Source organism: Lepidochelys kempii, chromosome 12, assembly GCF_965140285.1.
Source record: "Lepidochelys kempii isolate rLepKem1 chromosome 12, rLepKem1.hap1, whole genome shotgun sequence".
Lineage (NCBI taxonomy): Eukaryota > Metazoa > Chordata > Testudines > Cheloniidae > Lepidochelys > Lepidochelys kempii.
In genome coordinates, this window is record NC_136391.1 from 39,409,111 (window position 1) to 39,428,010 (window position 18,900).

The 18,900-nt window shown below is 58.2% G+C and overlaps 1 protein-coding gene, 1 long non-coding RNA gene and 1 other non-coding gene across 4 annotated transcripts; 1 reads left to right on the top strand and 2 right to left on the bottom strand.

Moving 5' to 3' along the window:
- The first annotated feature begins 33 nt into the window (after positions 1 to 33).
- On the top strand, positions 34 to 2,935 carry LOC140896414 (uncharacterized). Its single transcript, XR_012154545.2, has 3 exons — positions 34 to 379; positions 908 to 1,047; positions 1,845 to 2,935. It is a non-coding gene; the product is annotated as an uncharacterized LOC140896414 (long non-coding RNA).
- MVD (mevalonate diphosphate decarboxylase) lies at positions 2,850 to 14,872 on the bottom strand. 2 transcript variants are annotated; one of them, XM_073308182.2, is made up of 10 exons: positions 14,658 to 14,865; positions 13,594 to 13,664; positions 11,731 to 11,845; positions 10,874 to 11,020; positions 10,189 to 10,388; positions 9,421 to 9,495; positions 7,007 to 7,225; positions 5,563 to 5,678; positions 4,812 to 4,920; positions 2,850 to 3,692 (listed from the first exon to the last, which is right to left on the bottom strand). In XM_073308182.2, exons 1-10 carry the CDS (start codon positions 14,854 to 14,856, stop codon positions 3,612 to 3,614), a joined length of 1,332 nt encoding a protein of 443 aa, XP_073164283.2. In that variant the 5' UTR covers positions 14,857 to 14,865; the 3' UTR covers positions 2,850 to 3,611. The 2 variants fall into 2 exon arrangements, 1 of the variants encoding a protein (XP_073164283.2); XR_013634501.1 differs by lacking the exons at positions 2,850 to 3,692; positions 4,812 to 4,920 and adding an exon at positions 6,367 to 6,621 and having other exon boundaries at positions 5,588 to 5,678; positions 14,658 to 14,872.
- Positions 14,873 to 18,506: 3,634 nt separating this feature from the next.
- Positions 18,507 to 18,599, bottom strand: TRNAR-UCU (transfer RNA arginine (anticodon UCU)). Its single transcript has 2 exons — positions 18,563 to 18,599; positions 18,507 to 18,542 (listed from the first exon to the last, which is right to left on the bottom strand). It is a non-coding gene; the product is annotated as a tRNA-Arg (tRNA).
- Between the last annotated feature and the right edge of the window lie 301 nt (positions 18,600 to 18,900).

Here is an 18,900-nt window from a genome sequence, read left to right on the forward strand (position 1 = left end):
AGGGACCGGCCCGCCCCCAGCCCAGCCGCGGGCGGGGGCGGTCCGGCTCTCGGGCCCTGGCCCGGCGGGGGAGCCCGGCGCGTCGCTGCCCGCTGCCTCGGAGGCTTTAAAACCCGCGTTCAAAGGAAGGAGCGGGCCCGGGGAGGCGCCAGCGGCGGGCCCCCGGCTCCGCAAACAGCCCGGCACCCGCCCCCAGCGCGGGGAAGGGCAGGGCTCAGCCAGCCCCCGGCCACACCGGGGAAACTGAGGCACAGACGTGAAGCGACTGCAGGCTTTCAGCCAGCCACCTGCAGGGGGTCTGGAAGGGATTCCCCCCCCCTTCCGGGTTTTGGGGTTTTTATTTTTAATCTCCTTCCTCTGAAGCATCAGAGATTGCCAGGTCTGGAGACGGGACCACAGGACGGGGAGGGCCAGGGCTGGAGAGGGACCACGGGGCGAGAAAGGCCAGGGCTAGAGAGGGACCAGGGGGTGGGAAGGGCCAGGGCTAGAGAGGGACCAGGGGGTGGGGAGGGCCAGGGCTGGAGAGGGACCAGGGGGCGGGGAGGGCCAGGGCTGGAGACGGGACCACGGGGCGGGGAGGGCCAGGGCTGGAGACGGGACCACGGGGCGGGGAGGGCCAGGGCTGGAGACGGGACCACGGGGCGGGGAGGGCCAGGGCTGGAGAGGGACCACGGGGTGGGGAGGGCTAAGGCTGGAGACGGGACCACAGGGCGGGGAGGGCCCCGGTCAGACTGGTGGTGTTTTTACCTTCCTCTGCAACATGTGGGTGCAAGTCACTTGCCAGAATTATCTAGGTGTATCACATCTTCCTGCTCCTGGGGAGGCCTCGGGCACTAGTGCACCTCGCTCACTCCCAGATTGTCTCCCCCCCCCCAGTACACGGGTCCATTTTGGTTGTTGCATTTAGGATGTGGGTGCGGGCAGTGGTCCCTTCGGGCATGAAACGCTGTGACTGTATGACCCAGCATCACTCGTGGAGCCAGTGCTAGGACTGGGCCCGGATCCAGCCCTCTGGACTCATCTAACCTTTAGGTCAACCTTCCTCAGGTAGGGAGCAACGGGGGAAAGCAGGTTGCTTAAAGGGAACATTCCTTGTTACAGGAGCTTAAAAGGCCCTTGTGCTCTTTGCATTCATCAGAAACTGGGTGCAGCTTAGGAGCTGTGACCCTAAGGGCTGGACAGCTTGGCAGAAGGACAAGGATGCAGGGCTATCTACCGCACTCCTATGGAGCTTTTCATGAGGAGATCTTGCAGCACTTGACCTAAGGAGGTTAAAGCTAGGGAAACTGAGGCACAGAGAGGCAAAGGGACCTGCCCTCACTCACAAAGCATGGCAGTGGCAGAGCAGGGACTGAACTCGGGTTCTCTGCAGGCCCAGCCCTGCTCACCCAAAGCAGCTGGGGGAGAATCGCTTCAGTCAGGCCCTGACAGCTGCGATACACTTCGCAAGAGAGCCATGCAACCCAGGGGAGTTAACAGAGGCTGTGGAATCATGGCAAGCAGAGGCAACTGCTGCCCTGTTCCCCTTCTCCAGATGGGTGGGGAATGAGAGGAAGGCTGCTGCGTGGCCAGACCCTGCTCCTGCTCTGTGGGTCAGGCACCAGGCAGGACCCTTGAGCCCACCCTGAAATGCTTTCACTCAAGTCTCTGGCTACAGAGCCCAGCCTAGGCTCTGCAAGCCACAGCTGAAGGAGTCCCGGCTGCAATCAGTCAGTGAGGAACCTGACAAAGGCAGTTCCTCCTTGCCCCCCAGCCGGCAAAGGCCATCTGACCCCCATGCTTCCTTTGTTTTATCCCCCAACCCCTGATTTACAGCAAACATTTCCTGTCTCCTCCCTTCTTAGATCACCCAATTTCCTCCCAGGCCACCAAGATTGCCGCTGCCCCAGGCCTTCGAGATACCCCCATACAAAGGCATCAGGCAAAGCTCTATGGTCTACACACATTTCTGGGCCTGTCCCTTCAACTTTTACTCTAACCCAGGAGGTGACGCAACCCCCCTCAAACATTACCCCATTGACATCCCAAGTCCCCCTGAACTTCTGAATGAGCAACCCTATTTCTATAGCAACCCTCCCCGCAGAGCTTCCGCCAACGGGGGTATTTCATCAGGGTCAAATAGGTCTCAAGCACAGCAGAGAAGAGCAACCAAGGTGCTGGAATGAACTATGACAAAGGGCTTTAAAAAACAAAATGAAAACCAACCAACCAGGTCGCCTGTAGCCAAATTCCTCATGAGTAAGCGGGCTCTGCCAGACAGCAGAAGGGTCTCTGGGAGGAGGAGCTATGGGACGTTTGGAAAAGATTCTGAACAATAAAGCTGCTCGAACTGTTGGATAGGACCTGCCTTCCAGTTCAAGTGCAGTGTTGGCTGTCCCTGCACTAGTGATCACTCACCCACCTCTGAAATGCAGCTGCCTCGGGGTGGAACACTGCAGCTGCTGAGCAGCACACAACACCAGCATGTGGGGGGGTGGGGGGAGTGTGTTTTTAAGAGGGGAAGTGAAGAATAACTCCTACAAGTGGACCTGCAGAAGGGAATAGGAGGGTAGCCAAAAAGTAACCAGAATTTGCCCCAGATATCAGGGCTCTTATTCCAAACATTTGCTAAAGTAGCTGTGGAATCACAATGGAAAGAAACGAGCCTACATGCATGGTGGGACTGGACTGGTTAGGGCTGCTAATGTAATGTAGGAATTTAATCTACCCGCTTCATTTCCGGCCTCTTCTTGGACAACACCCTCTCCCCCATCCCTCTGGGTGTCTCCCGCTGGATCTTAACAAGTCGAAGGGAAAGCGGGGTGGGGGGGGAGGAGAGAAGAATGTAAAAAACTGAGCAGACACACTCCTGGGTTCAGAAAGTGATATTCATGGACATTTACACTTAAAACCAAAAACAAGGAAGTAGGGACATTTCAAGATTGCTCCATTTTTAAAACCCAGCTTCCCAGTTAGCGTAGAGTGGGATGGGGTGATCTGGGGAGGGAACTCCATGCCTGCCGGGGAGCAGCACCAGCTGGCTAAGGGGATGGGTAAGTGAGCCCTTCATCTCTAGGTCAGTCCAGATCAGGCCCCACCAGAAAGGAGTCCAGGGCAGCTGGCACCAGGAGCTGTTCCCATCTGGAAGCAGTTTGCTGTGGAGTCAATCCTTTTCCTAGCAGACGAGCAGCCTCATCACAACTGCCCTCCTTTGCTGGCAGAATTGGCCTGGAGATGGGACCCTCCTTTCCTGAGGGGTCCTGGCCCATGGGGGGAGAAGCACCCTGGCTGGGCAGTGTGGGGACACTAGCCCTGCCACTGGCCAGGTGGCGTGTGTTCTGCAAGGGGGCTTTGGTCAGCAGCGCTCTTCCCCAGCATTAAATCCCCCAAGAGGGAGCAGCAGGACCTGAAAACCTTCTCCCAGACTGTACCTCACTGGCAATCCCCAAGCTTTGCTGGGATCGATCCCCCAAGGCCACTCCCCGAACGCCTCTCTGCTCTCCTGAGAGCCAGCGACTGAAACAGCATCGCCACCATCCACATTCCCCACTCCCCGCGGGCTGGAAGCGTCTTTGCTCAGCGTGTATCCCTGAGGCTGAAGGGTGCCGGGTGGCTGCTCTGCAGGGGGCTGCTCAGGCACTGAGGCGGGGAAGCCCATCTGCTCCCAGCAGATGGAGGTTGGGATCGTCCAGAGGCTGAGGCCCCGGCCCCGGCTACAAGAAGAACAAAGCCACACATTACAGAGGGGAGCTGGAGAGGGCTGCTGGGACCCCTTGGGTACTACGGGTGAGAGACCCAGACACGTACGCAGCAGAGGGTTTAGAGAGCACCAAACAGCCGACTGGGTGCCCTGCCGGGGGGGGGGGGGGGTTGAAGAAAGCCCCCTTTGAGCATGCCATTGCATGATCTGTGAACCTCACAGTCCAATCTGGGATGACTAAGTCTTCACCAGCAGCCTGCCCCCCATCCAATGCCTCCTCCATCCTGCTCTTAACCGGATGCTTGCCCCAGGTCTCTCCTCCGCACTCTGGTGGGTACGTTGGATTTAACCCTGTGATGCCAGGGGACACCTTGCATCACACGCTGCTTTCCTCTCACACCAGCACTGGCCAAACCCACGGCTGGGAGCCACATGGCTCCTCCAGGCCCTGATTCCACGTGGCCGACGTGCTAGGGGACCGCTGGGTCACAGAGAAAGAGGAAGCAGGTGCTGGGATGGGGCGGGGCCAGCTGCCGGGAAAGAACTCAGGGTCTGTCCTCACTAGCAATGTTAAAGTGCTGCACCAGTGCTGGGGGAGAGCTCTCCCCGCGCTGCAAAAAACCCACCCCCTCGAGGGGCGCAGCTCCCAGCACTGGGGCACTGTCTACACTGGCACGTCACAGCACTGAAACTTGCAGCGCTCGGGGGGGGTTTTGTCACTCCCCTGAGCGAGAAAGTGGCAGTGTAGACAAGGCCTCGACGAGCACTCAGCCCCACCCAAGGAACTGGCTCCACAATCTCGGGGCGCTCCCCCATGGCACAGGGCTCTTGTCCTTACAAAGGGCCAGGCTTAAAGACGGCCTTTGCAATGGGGATGGGGGGGAGGACTTAAGCCCCCCTCCCCGCCCCTAATTCAGACTCTGGGGTTCGGAGCGTGGCCAGAGACCCAGAGGGGAGTCAAACAGACCTGCGCCCCTCTCGTTACCCACTCCAGGCTGCGCAAACATGGTTTCTTTCTGCCGCTGCAGACAGTCAACCCCAGGGCCCAGCCATGTTTGAGCTCCCCAGTGTGGATGGGCCCGGGTCTGCAACAGCACCCCACACCTGCCTCGGGCCCAGCCCCACGCCGTACCTCGGTGAGGAGGATGTACCGGATCGCCCCAGGAACAGGCTCCAGCACCACCGTGGAGAGCAGCTCCTCCGAGAGCAAGGCGGGCCCGGCCGGCAGCCCCCTCAGGAACCTGCAGGGGCACAAAGGGGATATCGGCAGGGGTACGTGGGGCACACCCCAAGAGAGGGGAGATGGGCGGGTGGTCAAATGGGGCTAGGAGTCGCTGCCCTCCCAGTCATCCCCCCCTGCGCCGGGTCACTTCGGGCTGCCCCTCATCTGCTCCAGACTGGCTCTTTCTCACCAATGCCCTCTCCAGGCCCCCAGGCCTAGCTCCTAGAGCTCCCGCCTTAGTCCGTCGCGGGCAGACCCCACTAGTGCTGCCTGACAGCCTCAAACCCTCTGGCCGCTGCAGGCCCTGGGCCCCGGGAAATGCTCGCCTGGAGCAGACCCTGGCACCAGGGCTGAGAGCAGCCGCTAGAGACCCTGGACGGACCAGAATCAAACGGGCCGGGCAGAGGGAACAGCCCTGCTGCCAACTTTCTCCTGCTGCCCCACTGCACCTCCACCCCAAGCACTGCCAATGTCCCTCAATCCCAGCCTGCAGCCCCCTCCCCTGGGAGCCCTCAGCTCTACCGATACCCCTCAATCCTGACCAGCATTTCCCTCCCCCGACCTACGCCCCTCTGCTGGTGCCCCTCAGTCCCGACTTGCAGCCCCTGCTACCCCAGTCCCCAGCACACCGCGCTGGCTGAACAGGGCGGCTGGGACTTACTGGCCTCCATTAGACTCAGGAGGGAAGCTGCACTTCACCACTTCCACAAACTCATCCACCGTGTCCGCCAGGGTGAAGACCACGGCGTTGGGGCCAGCGTCAAAGGTGTAGGCCACCTACAACAGAGCGGACGTGGTCAGCACAGCACGCGGAGCAGGGCTGCCTGTCGCCCGCGGGCTCCAGCGCCCGGCATCCCGAACACTCGCCCAGCCCCATAGCCGCAGCCTTTGCTGGCCCAGGGCACGTCTCCACACTCCGGTGCCCTGCGGCACACTGGCACCAGAGCAGGGAGCTCAGGGGGCAGGTGAATGGGGCTGACCAGAGAGAAACACCTGCTCGAGGAAGGCAGCAAGAAGAGCAGCAGCTGCTTCCTGTTTCATCTGCCCCCTATGAGATGCACATCCCTTCCTCCGCCACGCCACGGGGCCGATGCTAGCACGGCCAGGTGGGCAAACAGATCCTGCCCAGCGGTCCATGAGTTCTAGTATTCATGGGCAACACCCGGTGCTGCAGAATGAACCAACCCCCTCATCCCCCGACAGCTGCATCTGGGGTGGGGATCCCTCCCTGAGCCCTGCAGAGAGCAGTGGGGCCCCTGAAGCGTGCGAGCCGACTGCACCTCGTCCTCACATCCACCAACTGCTCGACTCCATCACGCCCCAGGGATCGGGGCCGCGGGATCCCACACATTTCCCACAAACAGTCAGGGGCGTGTGATGGAGATGTGCTGAAGGTTAGTCACTGGGGAAGGGGGGTAGGTGCTGCAGGGTGGGTGGCAGAAGCCGGGAAGGATAGATCACTCACACAGGGAGGTCGATTTTAGTTGGTTTCCTAGGGGCAGGTCGTCTGGGGCAGCAAGGATCCTTTCGTCACACACCGGAGCCCTCTATGGGGGAAATCGCTCCACTAGGAAGTTACCTCCCGCGTAGCGGTTACAAGTCAGTGCAGCCCTACACCGGTTTGCTGTCCTGCCCCGGCACCCTGACTGCGCTGCCCTCAGTTAGGTGGGAAGCAGCGTCTCCTGGACACATACCCCAGAGCTCCCAGTGCCACTCCAAGCTGCAGCGCATGGTAGACAATTGCACATGGTTGGGGGGGGGCCCTCTTGGGTGCCAGGGGAGAAGGTGGTAAAAGTCTCCCAACTCCCACAATCTTCCTGGGGAAATCCCAAGATTCCCTAGGACCTGCTTGAGCACACGTGCTCAGTGAGTGACTGTAGCGCCCGGCACAGCAGATCGGCCCCCGGGAGATCTCAAAGGGGTGGCCAATGGCTCATGTTCTGAGCAGACAGACACTACCCTCCGATCACGGGGCTCTGACACTCGCTCCCCTGGCCCCTGTCGCCTTGGTGAAAGGACAGCCGCTCTCTGAACCAGGAGGCCCTGCCCGAAGTGCCATGCTGTGCACCCCTGATGCCAGTCCAGGTATCCCACTCTGAGCCCACCTTGGTCTTGCCGTGGTGCGCGTTGAATCGGTGGGCCAGGGCGATGATGCGCCGGGAGATGTCGTTGAGGTAGAAGATGGGAGGGAAGGTGTCCAGGCAGGTGGCATGGAACTGGTTGCTGTCCTTCATGGTCAGCTGGCCAAAGCCCTCAAAGTCTCGCTGCCGGATGAACTGGATCATCTGGGCCATGCGCTCCGGCACCACCGCCTCTGCGCGATGCTGCAATGGGGCAACAGGGACAGTTACACTGGGGGGGGCCCCACTGCATTGGGATGGGGAGACCCACAAAGTCTCATTACTATTTTGGGCACCTGTGCCATCTCCTTGGCACCATCGTCCAGTGGGGGCACCTCATCACAGCACGAGGGATGGACTGCACCATCTCTAACCCTGGGCCCCACACAATCATCGGGAGGGGCTGCTCCCAGCAAGGCCCTACCCACCAACAATGCCCCTACAAAGGTGGGAAAAGAGCCAGGAGAGCTGGAGGAGTCATAGAATCATAGAACTGGAAGGGACCTCAAGAGGACATCTAGTCCAGTCCCCTGCACTCATGGCAGGACTAAGTATTGTCTAGAGTCCATCCTTGACCGGTGTTTGTCCAGCCTGCTCTTAAAAATCCCCAATGATGGAGATTCCACAACCTCCCTAGGCAATTTATTCCAGCGCTTAACCACCCTGACAGTTAGGAAATTTTTCCTAAACCACTCTTGCTGCAATTTAAGCCCACTGCTTCTTGTGCTTCCTCAGAGGTTAAAGAGAACAATATTTCCCCTCCTCCTTGTAACAACCTTTTACATACATGAAAACTGTTATGTCCCCTCTCAGTGGTCTCTTCTTCAGACTAAACAAACCCAATTTTTTCAATCTTCCTTCATAGTTCAGGTTTGCTAGACCTTTAATCATTTTTGTTGCTCTTCTCTGGACTTTCTCCAATTTGTCCACATCCTTCCTGAAATGTGGCACCCAGAACTGGACACAAAGCTCCAGTTGAGGCCTAATCAGCGCGGAGTAGAGCGGAAGAATTACTTCTTGTGTCTTGCTTACAACACTCCTGCTAATACAGCCCAGAACGATGTTTGATTTTTTCACAACAATGTTACACTGTTGACTCATATTTAGCTTGTGGTCCACTATGACCCCCAGATCCCTTTCCGCAGTACTCCTTCCTAAGCCGTCATTTCCCATTTTGTATGTGTGCAACCGATTGTTCCTTCCTAAGTGGAGTACTTTGCCTTTGTCCTTATTGAATTTCATCCGATTTACTTCAGACCATTTCTCCTGCTTGTCCAGACCATTTTGAATTTTAATCCCATCCTCCAAAGCACTTGCAACCCCCCCAGCTTGGTATCGTTTGCAAACTGTATAAGTGTACTCTCTATGTCATTCTCTAAATCATTGATGAAGATATTGAACAGAACCAGACCCAGAACTGATCCCTGTGGGACCCCACTCCTTATGCCCTTCCAGCCTGACCGTGAACCACTGATAACAGTCCCTGCCCACCAGGAGTCAGTGCACAGCTGCTCCCCACTGGCTGTGGAGGGCTGTTTTGTCCTGTTTTGAAGGGGATGTCAGGCGGGAGGGCTCCCAAATCTCCCTCCCACCCTCTGGATAGAATTAGTGCTTCAGCTACGAAGGGTCTCCCCAGACGCCCTCAGTCACATCACAACGCGGCAGCTGGCTGAGTTGTTAACACAGTCAGGGATGTTCCAGCAGCTGGCTGAAAACTCGGCCCATGGCCACTTGGGTAGAGCCTGCTCACCCCCGAGTAAAACCTCCCCAACGCGCAGGCAATACCCTCGGATCCAGCAGCCCCCGCAGGAAGAGACTCGGAGCTAAAGGGCCTCAGTGTCTCCAGCCGCATAGCGTTACAGCCTGCAAGCAATGAGCTGGTTCCCCGAGTGCATTCAAAGGTGCTCAGTCACTGTAGTGACCAGAGCCCGAGTAACACTGACATGGATCCGTTGTGCTGGAAGGAGTTGGAAAAACACCACCAAATGCACTCAGAGGTCCAGCAGATTTTGCAAGGGAGCACGGCATCAGGCCCAGCAGCCCTGCAGACAGCATGGACGGAATAACCTGCCTGTTCCCGGCCACCATTAGCTAGAGGTCAGCTCAGGCCCTGAAGCAGGAGAGTTTGGATTCCACCAAATTCCACATTTCCAGTCTCTGGGGTCAGGAGTCAAACACGCCCCCCAGCAGGGCTCCAGGGGCAGGTGCTGGAGCACAGGGGAAGTGGGAAGTTAGCATCAGGCCCCCTTTGCTATGGGATTTGAGTGAGTGATTTGGGGGTTATTCCAAACGCCAGCGCCCCCGTCCGCCCAAGCAGCATTGCAGGGACAGCTAGATCAAACGTGAGCAAGAGAAACACCTGCCCCCACACAGCTGAGAACAGGGCTCCAGCCTCAAACCTTCAGCAAGCGGCTGGTGTCCACGCTTGTCTGCATCCCAGCCGTGCTGCCCACCGGTTTCTTCTCAGCGCTTACCTGTGGTGGGGGGGGAGAGGAAGAAAGCTCTTCACATCAACATCCCCAAGGGCTCTCCCCACCCAGAGGAAGGTGCAGCAGCCCCCAGATGCTTGGGGAACAGATCTCACCACCTGGGGCCAGTCAGCTGCCCCACCCCAACTGGGACATTCTTGGGAGTATCTAACCCCTAAACCCTCAGGACCACTCTGACTCCACGCGCCCCAGCACACCAGGAACAGACACCGCTCTCCCTCCCAAGTGAGGACGCAGCAAACCCCAGAGCCCAGGTCTGGGTCGATAGGTTCTCAGTCTCGGAGAGCGACTGTCTGCAAGAGCCCTACTAGCCAGAATCCCATCTGGAACATACCCCCGCGGATGACCCTCCAGCCCCTTTGGGAGGCAGGCCCGGGACTGCAGGGGAAGTGATCCACAGGGAGTGGGAGTGACTGCCCAAGGTCTAGTATGTGGGAGAGGCTGGCACAGAACCGAAGAGTCCTGATGCCAAGGTCCCTGCTCTAAGCACTAGCCCACACCTCCCTTCCAGAGCTGGGAACAGAACCCAGGAGTCCTAGCTCCCAGGGCAGAACCAGCCCTAGGTCTCACTCTCTCCACACCATCCCATAATGCTTTTCCTGCCCCACCCTCAGGCTGGATGGATGCCGTGACCTAGGGGTACCAGACCCGCTGGGTCGCCCCCCGGTTCTCACTCACCACCAGGATGAGCACTCTGAGCTCCGGCCAGTGTGTCTCTGGCGCCACCTGCTGGGCAACGCTGTCCTTGCCGTCGGGCCGCTCCCCCATCAGCCACTGCACGAAGCCCCCAAGCATGCTCCTGCAGGCGCTGCCCGATCCCTGGCGGGCGACGTCGGAGAGCTCGCCCTCCACGCCATACAGCCGGGCCAGGGTGTGCACTGGGACAGGAGACGGGGTGAGGTCAGCGCGGCTGGGGGACTCGCTCCCCACCCATGGGGCCTGGCCCCAGGGCTCTGGCCAGCTGGATCCTCCTCCACCAGCATCCAGCCCCCTGGGCCGATCCTAGGGTCGCTCGTCCCCAGACAGCCCCCCCCAGGCTTCTCCCCGAACCTCACTACAGCACGGCCCAGCCACGGGGGAGGAAGGGGACAGCCCAGCAGCCCAGTGCAGGGCATTTGGGAGGGGAGGGGGACGAGAGGAGAGAGAGACACATGGAAAGCCCACCCTCCATTCCCTGGAGAGCCGGGGACAGTGTGTGTGTGGGGGGGAAGGGACAGCCCGGCACCCTCTCTCAAGAGCCAGGAGCAGGGACAACCCAGCGCATGCACACCACCCACTCCCCCCTCCCGAGAGCCGAGGGCAGGGTGTGGGGGCAAAGGGGGGGGGACAGGAGCTGGGGCAGGGCTCACACCCATGCACTCACCCAGGCAGGCATACCCCGCTGCTGAAGACGCCAGGCCGGCCGCCGTGGGAAAGTTGTTCACCGAGGCAACGTGCACTTTGTAGGACAGACTGAGGGGGGCCGCGGCCCCAGCACTGCCGCCCCTGCGCTTCCTGGCCAGGCGGCGCACTGCAGGACAGAGCAGAGCGGGGCTTAGATGTCCAGAGGCATCTGACCTGCCCCAGTGGGTTCCACGGGGTCTGGACTGGGGGCAGCAGGTCCATGGTTAGCACCTAACACCCCCCCTCCCTTTTGGGTGCTGGAGAGAAGACAATGAGCAAGGCAGCAGCAGCAGGGCCATGGTGCCAGCCACAGAGGTATCTGCCTGCCCCTCCTCGCTCTCCTGGATGGGTTCTGGGCAGGACAGGAGAGGGCCTGCACTGGGGTAGCACAAGGGACTTTTAGGGAGCGGGGTACGTCCCAGAGAAGCAGCCTCCACCCCGCAATCTGCAAGGGTCCCAAAGCACTTCACAAGCTTTAAATACAGCCCTTCAAACCCCAAAGAACACGGGGGAGGTTTTACAGAGAGGGAAACTGAGGCACAGAGCAGGGCGGCGACCTGTGCAGGGTCACGTGGGGAACCACTGGCATGGCTGGGAATGGACCCCAGGAGTCCCACCTGCAGCTTGCATATGGCCTTGTGGGGAGGTACTGAGCGCGCCCAGTGGGGATCATGCTCGCAGCAAGTTGGAAGTATATGGGCAACCCAAGGGACTGAGACAGACCTTGACCGCAGGGAAAGCTGGGGGCTCAAACTGGGGCCTGCCCCTTGGCAATTCCAGCTGCTCACCACCAGCCCACCTGGCTGTGCCTGCCCTGCCCCCAGCCAGGATACTCACTCTCCCGCAGGCAGGACTGCAGCCGCGGGTGCCCCACGTTGGCCTCTTCCCCGTTCAGCCAGAGCCGGTCCTCTTTGAAGTCTCTGCTGATGACGGCCGTGGTGGTGGTTTTAAGCTGGGAGGGAGAGATCAGAGTGCGCTGAGCTGCAACCAGGGCTAGGCAGGGGCGTTCCAGCGACGTGCAAGCACATGGTTAGATTTAGCTCCAGGGATTAGTGCTGAGCCCCGCCCCGTGGCAGTGGCCACTGTGTTCCACCCACGGGGCCACACGAAGCCCCCATCCCCATCTCAGAGGGGGCCGTGGATCAAGTTCTATTTATGACGAGGAAGAACAAAAGCCCAAAATTATTCTAATGTATCACGATTGCTCTCTATCACGGTAGCACCCAAAGGCCCCCATTGTGCTAGGTGCTGTATACAGGCAGAGTGACACAATCCCCTGAAGAGCTGACACAGGTGGAAGAGGGAAGAGACTTGCCCAAGGTCAGCAGAGGTCAGTGGCAGAGGTGGGACTAGAACCATGGTCTTCCAACTCCTAGCCCAGCACCCTGCCCACTGGTCACCCCCTCCCCCTCCATTCAGAGGCTGCTACCCGGCTTTGCTGAATGTGTGAACAGCTTCTGTGCAAAGTTTACTTTGTTTTACAGAGCGGCTCCTCTCTAACCGCAAGTGTACGCAGAGCAAAAGCTAAGTGCCCCCAACCCCTTGTTCCCAGGGGGCAGCGGCTTGCACATTTTGCTAGGATAATAATAAAAGGTTTCTATTTATACCACCACTTACCTGTGAACTCACAGCTGCATAACCCCCGCTGGTAGGTAAATACTATCATCTCCCACTTTACACATGGGGAAAACAAGGCAGAGTTGGGAAGTGACTGGCCCAAGGCCACACACAGCAAGCCAGTGGCAGATGTGGGAAGAGAACCCAGGTGTTCCTGCCACCAGGCAATACTCCCTCCAATGTGAGCACTTCTAAAATGGGAAGAGACATCGCCAACAGGCTGGCACCTCTCACCTTTATGAGAGCCAGACTGGGCATGACCTTCCCAAGGCCCTAGAAGTGCAGTTTAAACTAGGTGTCTCTTTGGGGCTGAGGGGCAACAAGTCACCCGAGACGAGGCAGCATTTCAGCACAGGCCACGGGCCAACCAGAGATCCCTTCGGATCCCAAGCCCCCACCTTTTCACCAGGCTGCACCCACCTCGCCCTGCGGGGAAGCGCTGAGCTAATACGTGGCTGATACATGTCTCCAAGCACACGTGCCAGTTCAAACACTGCAGAGGGACAGATCACAGTGCACAGGGATCTACAAATGAAGGGCAAAAGGGAACTCCATTGAATTTCCGGGAGTTAATGATTACACCAAGGGATAGACTGGGCCAAATGAGATTAAAATAAGAAAGGGGGAAATTTTGGCTAAATATCAGGGAAATAAGTCCCAACGCTGTGACCCAGGAGGCTGTGTAATATTGTCCCAAGGGAAGGGACAGGAGCCACAGGGGACAATCATGTACTGGTCCTTGGGGAATGCACTGGAATGATGATAACATAGAAAGTAGAGAGAGGAAAGATTTCTATGACACGCTGACAGTGGGGTTTATAGCAAACCACACTTTAGGCAGATGTTTCTCCCACAGTGGCCCATCATTTCCAAGCCCTTTGGGAAGAAAGTTACCACCTGTTTCCTTGAACATTTGCCTGATTGTTCCCAGAAGAAGAGTGGCTGCTGTTGTTTCACTCTCAAATGAAACCCCCCTCTCTGCTCCAGTCCAACCGCTAACAATCTCTCTTCTCTACCAGCCTCAGCTCCGAGTCACTCCCGAGAAGCATCTTTCCTGGGCTTTTATTACAAGTTCATACCAACCTGATCCTGGTGCAGGGTGACGCTCAGAGAGGAATTGATGGGTAAAATCAGCTCTTCATCTCGCTTCCCCCCTGGAAGAGATTAGATGGCAAAATCAGCATGGAGAGTCCCCAGTCATTAGTACGGGGCTGGGGTTCTCATCAGACAGTTAATCACTCAGGTTCCTGCCTCAGCAGTTGCTCTCAGGCACGTGGAGACCCATCAGAGGAGCCCAATAATGCAATAAAAGAGAGAGACCCAAGTCACTTCCAAATAATCCTCATCAGTCCACAGCGAACTGGCTACAAGAAACAGGTCTGACGAGATCAGGCTACAGAATTCATTCTGCTTGCCTCACCCAGTCCTGGTTAGATACCAGGGCCTCTGTTTTAATTTATTAAATCCTACAGCGTGTGCTGCCACGACAGCTGGAGGTGCTTCTGATGCAGAGCCTGAGACAACCAAGGAGGGCAAAATCTGCAAACCCAGGAACAGAGAACAAGCCAAAGTCAGCCCCATTAAAGACAGGCCTGATGGCCCGCCCTGCAGGGGACATGGGGCAGAACAGGGTGCCAAGAGCCCCCCCAGAGACCTTTGCCCCAGTGATGGCGAGAGCCTTTCCCCTAGCTGTGCCCCCGTCCCGCAGTGCTCTCTGTTCCAGTCCTGTTAGACTGGAAGGGGACCTCACCGGGGTCACAGGGTTTGGTAACTTTCAGCTCCTCCAAGACTGCCAGACTCAATGAGATAGGCTTTGACAGGGCTCTTCTCCCGGCCCAGACCCGCTCCGCTGCCCTTGATGAAAGGCGCCATCTGGAGGGGCCGCGGGGGGGGGGCGCGGGGGGGCGGGGGGAGGGGCCGGGGGGGGCGCGCGGGGGGGCCCCCGCTGGACGACGCAGCCCCTGCCCCGAGGAGGTTACACAGTCTAACAGACACGGGCGTTTGCTCGCTCAGGCCGACCCCAGGGCCTTCCTGGGGGATACGCGCCCCCCTCTGGGGCGCTGCCCTGGGACCGGGGGGGGCCAGGCCCGGGGGGGGGGCCCGGCCCGGGGGGGGGCGTGCCCGGGGGGGGGGCAGGGGATACTCACAGTACTTGACGACAGCGATGTTGACAGGGGCTGTGCAGGTCACCACGGTGAGGGGCGCCTCCTCAGCCATGCCGGGGGCTGCAGAGGCCCAGGGAGGGAGCCCAGGGGCGCCCCAGCGCGGAGCCCAGCTCTGGCTGCCCGGCCAGGCAGCTGCCCTCCCACACGTGCCTGCCCCGCGCGACGCCCCCGCCCCCCCCATCAGCTGGCGGGAGCGGATTGGCTAGCGGACCAGCAGCTGCTACAGCCGCTTCCAATCAGCACCGGCCCCCCCGCCCGCGGCTGGCTCCGTCAACCAATGGGAGGGATCGGAAGATGGGAGCCGGCCGCTCCCTCCGCACCCAGCAGGGGGGGGACCCTGGCGGCGCCGGGTGCACGTTACCACCCGGAGGCTTTGAGCTGGCACACGAAGAGGGGACTGTTGCTACGGTCGCACCAGGTGCCATATTCCAGAGTGGAACAGCATGCACATGCGCAGTCTATACAACTAGCGTCCCCGTCATTCAGGCCCGAGCGTTCCAGCGTCGGCCATGACACTATAGGCAAATGCAAGGGAGAGGTGCGGGCTGGGGCGGCCAGAATTAGGGACTGATCCTGCAGCTGAGCAGCCTGGGGGGGCTGATCCTGGGGTCACTGACACCAGACTACCCAGGGTGCCAGGTCTTGCAACGTTATATGGCGGCTTATGTGACTTTGGGAGGGTTTTGGGGATATTTGCAACATTTGGGGGGGCTGGAGGGATATTTGGGGATCTTCAGGGGAGGGCCACTATAGCCAAGCTGGAGACTCTCTTACTGTTTAACAACTGACTTGTCCAAGCGCTGTAAAAATCTATGTACCTCCGCAGATTTTGGAAAGCCCCAGCTTCTGGAGTCAGGGGATCGCCTGCGAAATCACAGCTTTCATTTTAAACTAGTAAGTTTCTAGCCTTTGTGGTTGCCGAGGAAAGCTTAAAACTATCCTTCCCCCTTCCCCCCAATGGCTCAGACACCAGCAGGCAAATAAAAAGAACCAGGCATTTGTTATTTTTATAACTCTTGTGATTTTTAATCCAATCTTCTGATTTTGGGGAGGCCTTTTTAACATTTGAGGTTGGCAGCGCCCCATTCGTGTGTAGCCAACCAGGGTGTCACTCCTGATTTACACCAATGAAAGAGGAGATTCAGCCCTGGTTCCCTATGTTTTCCTGCAAAGTACTGCACATCCCTCAGGGGCTGTGTAACTGCCTGTAATGGGGCCCTTCCAGCAATGTCAGCCAGTGGCATGACGTGGACAGTTCAAAGAGATTTGAGGAAGCAGCCTGTGTGTAAGTTGGGTCACAAGAGTTTAGACACTAGGGGATTTGTAACCAGAGTTCGTTGAAGTAACATTCAGCCTGGCTTTTTAGTTCCTCTTCTTTCTCCTGCCAAGCATGGGTCAGCCCTGGTGGCCAGGCAGATCCTGTGAACATGGCTGCCTGGCTCTGGTGCTGGTTCTGAGCCTCATACACCTGGATGCATTTGTTCTACAGGCAGCTGTGGCAAGAAGGGTGGACTTGGGCAGGTCCATGTGTCATCCTCGCTATGTATTAAAGCCAGCTGATTTCCACCCCTTCTTTGGACCAGGCTCTTTAACCCTTCATTGCATTGCTGCTTGCTGACTCTGGAGACATTAAGACACTGTCGATGGCCCTTTGCACTCTGACCCAGATCCTTTGCCTCCAGTGGGAGTTAGGCCACTTAATACCTTTGAGGATCTGGGCCTCTGCTCATGCAGCATGGGCGGCAGCAGGGTGAGCTTCCCACATAGGCCAGCGTCTCCCATTCACTTCTTGGCCGCTTTGCTGCAACTCATAGACATTAAGATCAGAAGGAACCATTATGATCATCTAGTCTGACCTCCTGCACAATGCAGGCCACAGAATCTCACCCACCCACTCCTGCCAGCAAAGGGACAGATTGGTGCCTTGTGGAATGATCTGTCTGCTACAGAGGCCTGTGAACTGGGCAGGGATCCAGGCCTCATTTCATTAGGGTGACCAGGTGTCCAGTTTTCGACTGGAACACCTGGTTGGAAAAGCGCAGCCGACTGGGACGTTAAAAGTCCAGTTCGCGGTGCTGCGGAGCTAAGGCAGGCTAGTCCCAAACTGTCGTGGCTCCGTGCTGCACCCCGGAAGCGGCCAGCAAGTCCAGCTCCTTGGCGGGGGACAGGGGGCCCATGGGGCTCCACGTGCTGCCCCCAACCTGAGCACCAGCTCCGCACTCCCATTGGCAAGGAACCACGGCCAATGGGCGTTGTGGGGGTGGTGTCAGCAGGCAAGACCAGTGAGTGGAGCCTCCTGCTGCACCTCTGCCTAGGAGCTGGACCTCTGTCTGCTTCTGGGGCACAGTGCAGAGCCAGGGCAGGTGGGAAGCCTGCCTTAGTAACCCCTCTGCTGACAGGGAGCCACTGGAGATAAGCCTGTGCCACAACCCCCAGCCCTGAGCACCTCCCCAACCCAAAGCCCCCTCCTGCACCCCATATCCCTCATCCCCATCCCCACTCCAGAGCCAGCACCCCCAGATGGAGCCCTTACCCACCCTGCACCCCAACCCTTTGCCCCAGCCCAGAGCCCCCTCCCACACCCTGAACTCCTCTGCCCCAACCCTTAGCTGGAGCCCTCACCCTCACCCACTCCCACTCCCGCACCCATACCCCCTGCCCCAGCCCACAGCCCCTTCCAGCACCGCAACCCCTGGCCCCACCCCGGAGCCCACACCCCCAGTTAGAGCCCTCCTGCACCACAACCCCCTGGCCCTAGCCCAGTGAAAGTGAGTGAGGGTGGGGGAGAGCAAGTCACTGAGGGAGGGGGAAATGTAGTGAGCAGGGGTAGGGCCTCGGGAAGGAGCAGGGCAGGGGCATGGCCTCAGGGAAGGGGCAGGGCTAGGGTGTTCTGTTGGCAACCCTACATTGCATAGAGGCAGCCAAATGGTCACCAGATGAAAAGGTTTTAGGTTAGTACCAGCTTGGTTTGAATGGGTCATCGAGAGACAAGAGGGTCTGCAGCCCATTGCCAAGGCCCTGAACCAGCCAGTGCCCTGCTGGTTTGTTCTCATGGTTTGCAGTAATTACCTAAATTTCAGAAGGCGGCTCTTGATTCCACTGGCCAGTATCCTCCAAGCAGGCAGCCTGGAGCTGCTTTAGATTCCAGCCCCAGAGCCTGAGGATCCGGCTGGGACCCTCAAATGGGGTGAGCTGAGATTTAAGGCTCGCTCCTGCTCCATCAAAGTCAATTGCAAAACATTCCGTGGGCATGTTGGAAATTAACAAGGTGTAAAACTGAGCAAAGGGAGGTTGAGGCTGGCGAGCAGGGAGTGTTCCTGCCAGGCGCAATGGATTTGTCTGTCTACTGTTCCAATCTGATCATCTCCCAAGAGAAATGGGGAAAATCCGGTCACCGGCCTGTCTACAGAGACTGATCAGCAGCCGGACAATTAGTGCCGCTGTAATTTCTGTGTGTGGAGTCTGCCGGGAACTGGACTTGATGTGCCAATCCATGGCACGGGGGCCACTGACCAACCCTCAGATGGTAACAGCTTCACTCACCTCTGACCAGTGGCCTAGGCAGGAATGAACAATGACCAGTTCCTCCCCGAACTGTTTTTGAAGATAGAGAGAGCTCCTGTTTGTTTTTGATGTCACGTAGCTTCGGCTTTGAGCAAGTGACAGGCCTTATGTTTTCCTTGGCTAGAGGAATCATTCTGCCAGATACAGGAGGCCTTTCTTTTCTCTTGAATTAATGCTAGGATTGCCTTGTTGTTTTCATCAAACCAGTCTTGGTGCCGATGAGTGGAATATCCTTTGGTTTCAGCACATTCATTGTGAGGGGTAAAACAGCTCTGGTGGGACTTGAACCCACAACCTTTGAATGACTCCATCTGTCATCAGTCTAGAAGTCCAATGCACTATCCATTGTGCCACAGAGCCCTTGTCACATGTGGGGAAAATCTGCAGCACATGAATTGGGCTCCTCAGGCACCTAAACCCCCTTGGTAGATATGATCCTCGCATGGCGGTACAGCCGAAGTAAAAGAAGAACGAGATCCTGGTGGAGGTTTGGACTCTGCCAGCCTTGATGTATTTCTTCAGCAGGACTCATTTGGCAGGAGGCTGGGCGACGGAAGTCAGGGACACCCCGTTTCTTAGATGCATGCTTTGCACCTGTCTAGCACCTGCCATTGCAGGGTCTCAAAGGGCTTTACAGACATTAAGGAGCTCACTGGGAGGC

Excerpts from the sequence above, each read along its gene's own strand:
- MVD (XM_073308182.2), bottom strand. The coding sequence starts at position 14,856 with ATGGGGGGGGCGGGGGCGTCGCGCGGGGCAGGCACGTGTGGGAGGGCA. Across the intron at positions 13,665-14,657 it reads CATCGCTGTCGTCAAGTACT|GGGGGAAGCGAGATGAAGAG; the intron begins GTGAGTATCCCC and ends AATCTCTTCCAG. Across the intron at positions 11,021-11,730 it reads GCAGTCCTGCCTGCGGGAGA|TGCGCCGCCTGGCCAGGAAG; the intron begins GTGAGTATCCTG and ends TCTGTCCTGCAG.